This window comes from Neolamprologus multifasciatus, chromosome 10 (assembly GCF_963576455.1).
Source record: "Neolamprologus multifasciatus chromosome 10, fNeoMul1.2, whole genome shotgun sequence".
Taxonomy (NCBI): Eukaryota; Metazoa; Chordata; class Actinopteri; order Cichliformes; family Cichlidae; genus Neolamprologus; species Neolamprologus multifasciatus.
This window is the reverse complement of record NC_140448.1, coordinates 15,315,347-15,321,970: the sequence shown is the minus strand read 5'-3', so window position 1 is coordinate 15,321,970 and position 6,624 is coordinate 15,315,347. Positions and strand designations below refer to the sequence as shown.

The following is a 6,624-nucleotide window of genomic DNA, read 5'->3' as shown; positions in this document are numbered from 1 at the left end:
TGGATGCCCATCAGCAAAAAGAGTAACATATTGATGAACTGTAAAGAGTGCAACTATCCAGCTTTGCAATAAGACGCCGGCTGAACCAGTTAAATACAAAGAGAGCGCCAGCTTCTTTCAAAGAATTTGAAATGAGGCTTGATCTATATCTTAGCCTTATTAAGGTGCCTATTAAAAATATCTAATTATGTATTACTCCATTAATAAATTCGAGTGACTGGGAAATTACATCCATCCATTTTCTTAACCACTTATATGTTTCAGGATAGCAGGGGAGGGCTTGAGCTTATCCCAGCTATCATAGGTCACCAGTCTATCGCAGGGAAATTGCATCCATCTCTAGTAAAATTACATCTGATGGTCTAGCTGCAGGAATATAACAAAAGACATTGTATATTTTTGCCTTACATTTAAAAGATGTTTCACCTAGTATTGCGTAGTATATAAAAATTAATTAAAGTTTGGATTGGAGTTTGAAGAAAGGCTGAAAAGCTTAACGCTTTATGATTATTATGATTATAATTGATGTATTAGATACCTTGGGTATCATTTCTCATAATTCTGCCAGCCAGACTAAAGTACTCCTCAAACAGACTGTGTAATAGCTTTTACTTCTCAACCCTGTCTAGAGAGGCAACAAAACCCAGAGTGTTTTTTTTTTTTAATTATCACAAGATACAAATACGCTTTCAAAAGCTGACATGAAAGAAAATGTAAACATCTGTACAGAAATAGTCATGCTATCTTTCTGTTCTTTCCTTCAGTCCAAACATACTAAGTCACACATGCACACACACTGTACTTGAACAAGGGGAGTTCTGAGTCACATTCATGGAGATTAAAAGCAAAGTAGCCTTGGCTGCTCATATTAAATAAGGTTTGTAGAAAGGCATTATACTAACAAAAGGAAGGCTTGACTAAATCTTCCCGACAGCCAAGGCCACAGAAACAGCAGGAAAGAAATTTCTGCACACTTTATAGTTCACACAGCCTTTTTTTTAAAAATTGCAAATTAGTGTGTAGTTTTTCGACTGCTATTTCCAAGGTGTCGACAAATTTTATTTAATTTTTTATTTTTTTTTTAGTGCACGCTCCCGTCATATCATATCACGTATAGACGTGAAGTCTAGTTTGAAGAGCCCTCTTGTATCTTTAAACTCGCCATTCAATCACAGCAAATCTATTTCTACTTGCACATCTTGCCAAATTCTCATTAAGCCTCACTCTCTGCCTTTTATTGCAATATTGATCCCCACTGCATTCGGTTATGTCTTTTGGAAGATTACATTTTCATATAAGTAAATGTCTGCAGTGGTTTACAGCAGTGAAGGCTGTGTGGTATAGTTTAATGCGGTGGTTTGCTGATGCATTCATTTTTAAAACTAATGGAAGAAAATCAATTTCATCGGTACTGATAGATGATTTTATAGAGAAGTTCATCTAGGATATGCATTAAGTAATACTGAGAGCAGATGTTGAAACTTTAGGGCTTCTGCTGTTGTTTTTTCAGAACAAAGAAAATGTTTAGAACCAAATAACAGGCAAATATTTTTTTCTTGTTTGTTTTTTTTCCAGATGAGATGATTCTAGATTGGTTAATCTCTCTCTGCGTGCTTTTTAAACTCTCTTTCTCTCTATCTGTGGATGCAGTTTATTCCCTATATGGACATTAACGCTGATGCATTATAAGAACCACCGTTCAAATATTACAGCCTTAAACCCTGTACCTGTCACCGCACTGTAGAAGTCCACAAGTTTCTCCCACAGCTGCTAGTTTACAGTTATTTGAACCTTTTTCTAACTATCTGCCTCTGGTTATCTGTGTTTCCAGCTCTAAGGGACAACAGAATCGAGCTTGTGCGTGCAACATCATCAGAGTTGACCATCAGCATCAGTGATGTCACGCTGTCTGATGAAGGCATGTACACCTGTTCTCTCTTCACCATGCCTGTCAGAACGGCCAAAGCTTACCTGACTGTTCTGGGTGAGTACAAAATCCAAAGCAAAAGCAAAAACTCTACCTCAAATGAAAATTTCATAGATGGATGTTACAGCAGCTCTAATGTGTGTAAAATCTGTAGTAAAGTGATCTAAGTACATGTTTTTCCTCTCTCTCTCATTTGCCATGGCTAAAAAATAATATATATACTTTTTTTTAAAACTATGAACAGTGTTTTAGAAAATGAAAAAAACAGCTTCCAAATGCAACACATACCCTTTAGGTTTCCTTTTACCTCAAGCAGAAATTGTCGATTTGTGAGAAAAAGACGAAAGAAAGCAAAAAAGAAATTGCATACCTTACTCAGATGTCTCGAGTGGCTGTATATCCATTTCTGCTCGTGAGGTTGCTGAAGATACAAAATGCTCCAAATGGACTTTCTTTTTCACTGAGTCTCAGGAGCTTTTCAAATCCAGTAATAATAGTTTGGAAATAATTTGCAAATCTGACTCCCCATTTGAAATCTTTATATAAACATATATAATTATTATAATTCACAAAATGAAAATAGTGAAATTGTCGAGTATAGCAATATTTATGTCATTATTTTGTGAATTTGTTGATTTCAGAAGAACTAGTAATACAGCATAGCTAGATTTTACAACCTTACTGGAGCCTTGCTTTTCTTTTTTGAGGCTATCAGCTTATTGGTTTGCTGTGATGCTATGTTGTTAGAAATAGCCTGTTGCTTATGCCTGCAAATGCAGATAAAAAATAGTGTACACTGTTAGTACCTCCCTCCCCTTAGCAGTGTTTGTGTTGTGATCATGGCCTCACACAAACATTGTCTCATTTCTTGCCACTGGGCTTATTATCTTGCCAATTAGTTTTTGCTAATCTTAATAGATGTGCTTGTGCACTCCAGGATCATTAGCTGGCTCTCCGTGTTAACAAGCATTCTGAGAATTAGACATTAAAGGCTACTGCTCAATAAGAATATGGAGAAAATCATTTTGCAGTTTTGAACAATAGTTAATGGTGCAAGCTAGAAAACAGAGAGGGTGATTTAATAAACACACCAAATAGTCTGGGGATGGCCTGGTTTATCTGCCACTGCTTTGGGACCATAAGCACTGGGGACGAATAAAAGAAAACACTGAAAACGATTTTGGGGGAAAAAAAAACTGTAATACTACAAATATGCAAGCTTCGCATTCAAATGATTTGGTGCTGGAACAAAAATATGTGCTCATCTGTTGCCAGTGTGTAAAGCTGATGAGAATGTCACCAAGGAAAGTAGTGTTCAACATTTTACCTGATGGCACTCTAGATGTTACAGATATTTTGAGATAGAGTTCAGCCTACAGGTAAAATAAATGTCTGTAATAAATTTCATAGCAATCCATCCTATAGTAGTTGAGACATTTCTCTAAAAAATGTGAAACTCCTGAAGGTAAAGTAAAAGTAAGAGCTCTGAATAATCAGGAATTCATCCACCAAGGGCCATCAATCTAATCTTTCTTAAGTCTGAGTCATCAAAGTAGCAGGTTTACCAACAGACTATTTCTGGAGCTTAACTATGGGATGCATCATTAGCTGCTAGCATTGCCACTAATACGGCTAATGCTGATGCATGACTTGATGTGCTTAGTATTCGATCAGTAATTGAAAAAGTATGGAAATGTTATCAGTAAAGGATATTACCTTTAGCTCAAAATACCTTATGATGGACCTTAATTCTCAAACGCTTAAAGGAAATGCATATATATTTATGTGTTGATCAGCATAGTAAGCACTGTAATCACACACCACCACAGAAATTTGTGGAAACAGTGAAATCCAATTTCCCTATTTTCCATGTATCAGAAATTGAGCTCTTTTTCTGCGTGTTCAAAACTCGGCTTTATAGAGAGAGGGTGTAAAGCTGTACAGCCTATAGCCACCCAAGGGGAACGTGACTGTACACGATGAACAATGCACTTGATCTGCTTTTATTCAGTCTGGAGGAAAATCCATCAAATACTTTTCTGAGTCAACCCACACGCACTTATTCGCACACCACCGTTCTTAGCTGTTGTGGCGCTCTTACTTTAGATACTTCAAAACGCTAAATTGTGCCTCTGCCGAGCAGCGGCTGTTGTTGGGATTACGTATGCAGTTTGCGCCTTCAAACAAATGAGAAACATAAAACAGGAGGACCTTTAAACTGTGGCAATAAACCTTACAGGAGGTGGTGAGACGGACAAGGCAAGAGTCAGTCAATGGCATTGACTGACAGAACTTTCAGTCACTCAGCCGGAGGCAGACTTATTGCTCATTGACAGTGGAAGGGCAGACACCACACATTTAAAACACTCATTATGGGAAAGGCCAGTGATTAACATTTTCTGTAAATAGTAATGGCCTTGTCTGCGGTCACAGCCTTGTCACACACAGACCTACAAAGCATACTATTTGTCAGCGTACAGTTTTTCCTTTGATTGATGTGATGATATTTGGGGTTTTATGTTTTCACAGGAAGTGTAGTAGTGAATAAAAACCCCAGGAAAAACTGTGGAATTGTTGTTTGATTGCACATTGATGTGTTTTTATGTATTTTCTAATTCTGCGAGCATCAAAAACAAAATTCCTCTCTGCCTCATTGTATTTGTTTTGCAGCAGAGTCACTGTTTTATGACCTGGAAAAACCAAAGAAACAAAACTAATGGTGAAAAATTATGTCTCTTATAATATGGTTTGACCTAGCAGTAAAGCAGGGAATGACCCAGTGGTTAGAAAAAAAATCCACCCACCCATGTGCCAGCACGAATCTTCTGTGATGTACCGTCGAACATGTCGCTGCTTGGTGAATCTCTGTAGTCTGCTCTCTAATCTCCCTGCAGGTGGGAAAGCTAGGGGGGCAGGTGATTTCCAATAAGGCATACTAATATTATTGTTGTATAATGACACCCTGCTGCGCATGAATTAGTTCTGCCATCGCTGTGATCTCCGTTTCCATCCTTCAGGTGTGCCAGAGAAGCCAGAGATCGATGGCCTGACAAAGCCCGCCATGGAGGGAGACCACATCACTCTGACCTGCATCACCCAGGGCAGCAAGCCCGCCGCTGACCTGCGCTGGTTCAGGAATGAAAAGGAGGTCAAAGGTATGTAACGTCATACCTGCGTTTACACGTGCATCACATCTATGGGTACTGTAGCTAGAAAACATGCCATCATGCAAGTAATTCTAAAAATCCCAATCAGAGTTGGTGAATAAAAAAAGCACGTTTGCTTTTGTATTCACCAAAAACAGGCTGATGATTCATTCGCTTTTGTTAAAAAGTTCTGTTATTTTAAAACATGATCAACTTATTTTATAAAATCTAAAATTTAGGCTGTTTTCTGTAAATTAGAGTAAAACAAAATGTTACTTTTTTATAAATGAAACTATTTTGTTACTTTCTTTGTATTCCGTACCTATTAGCTGTGCTCTAATAGCATCACTTTCTGTAATTGGTATCTGCTGATTTACTGATATTTTAATACTCCCCAGTCAGCCCCACAGTGATCTCTTTGGAAAGCCGTCTCGCTGTGTTGTCAGATACAAAAAATATTGGCTATCACATTTCACAATGGCTCGTGATTGTGCTTTGTGATAAACAAACGGAGCAGAAATGTGGCAGAAAGTACTCATTTGTATTTCACAATGGATTTAAAATTGGTATTTTCTTTTTCATAAAACTATTGCCATAAAACTGCCGCTTTGGATGTCTCTACAGTGTATTCTTGTTCCGAACAAGTTGTTTCTAATAGAGCAGATTCAGCATGTGTCCTCTGGCCTGAGACCGATACATTAACCTCCCTTGTTATTAGAGGGCTGTTCTAAATCTCACTGACTGGACTACATACCTCATTTCCACCCTGCTCCCGCTCTGTTCTACTTGATGAACCGTCCGCTTTGTAATTGAACGAGACAGCGAGAGGGGGAGAGAGAAGGAAGGAGAGGAGAGGAGAGGAGAGGAGAGAGAAAACTGATAAAAGAGATTTGGACATGAAATGATGAAATAAAGTTTTTCAGGGAGAGGAGGAACAGATGCAGTTGTGTATCAAATAAAGTATATAACCCAGTTGGACAGATTGTCACAGATCATCACAGCTGAAGAACTCTTACAAAGGTTTCTCTGTTGATTCAGAAGGCAGATTAAAGTCAGATATCAAAATGCAAATTGCCCTTTTTCTAATTTAAATGACTGCTGAATTGAATTGGAAATCACACATTGACTTTTTAACTGCCAGAAAACAATGCAAATTTCTAGGAAGACACTGTCAAAATCTTTGTATAACCCAACAGATCACTGAAACCTAATAAGAATAACAAGCAGGCAGGTCTTACACATTCTGAATACCCAATTAAATGTAGCAGAATAGGCTTTATGAGAAGGATTTGGGATGCGCGAGACAGAAACTCCCCAACATTAATTTCCCTTCTAATACAAAGGATTAATAAACCACATAAAATGTTTTTTTGCCAATGCAAAGATAATTTTTTGTCTTATTAACTCGGCATATTAATACTTTTATTTCGGCAGTCGAAGACTAAATTAGTTATGTCTGTCATGTCTCTGGCACATATTTCTTCTTGTAACTAAATGGGATGTTTTTTCTTTATGTGTATTTTTTAAAATGACTTTATCAATAGATGCTTC

The 6,624-nt window shown here is 37.6% G+C and overlaps 1 protein-coding gene across 3 annotated transcripts in view; it reads left to right on the top strand.

Annotated features, from left to right (window-relative positions):
• Positions 1-6,624, top strand: part of cadm2a (cell adhesion molecule 2a) — a 221,754-nt gene that overhangs the window by 173,536 nt on the left and 41,594 nt on the right. For all 3 annotated transcript variants that reach the window (XM_085175234.1, XM_085175233.1, XM_085175235.1), the window contains 2 exons: positions 1,832-1,984; positions 4,945-5,082. In XM_085175234.1, the coding sequence (XP_085031360.1) occupies positions 1,832-1,984; positions 4,945-5,082 (291 nt within the window). The remainder of the gene's footprint in view (positions 1-1,831; positions 1,985-4,944; positions 5,083-6,624) is intronic.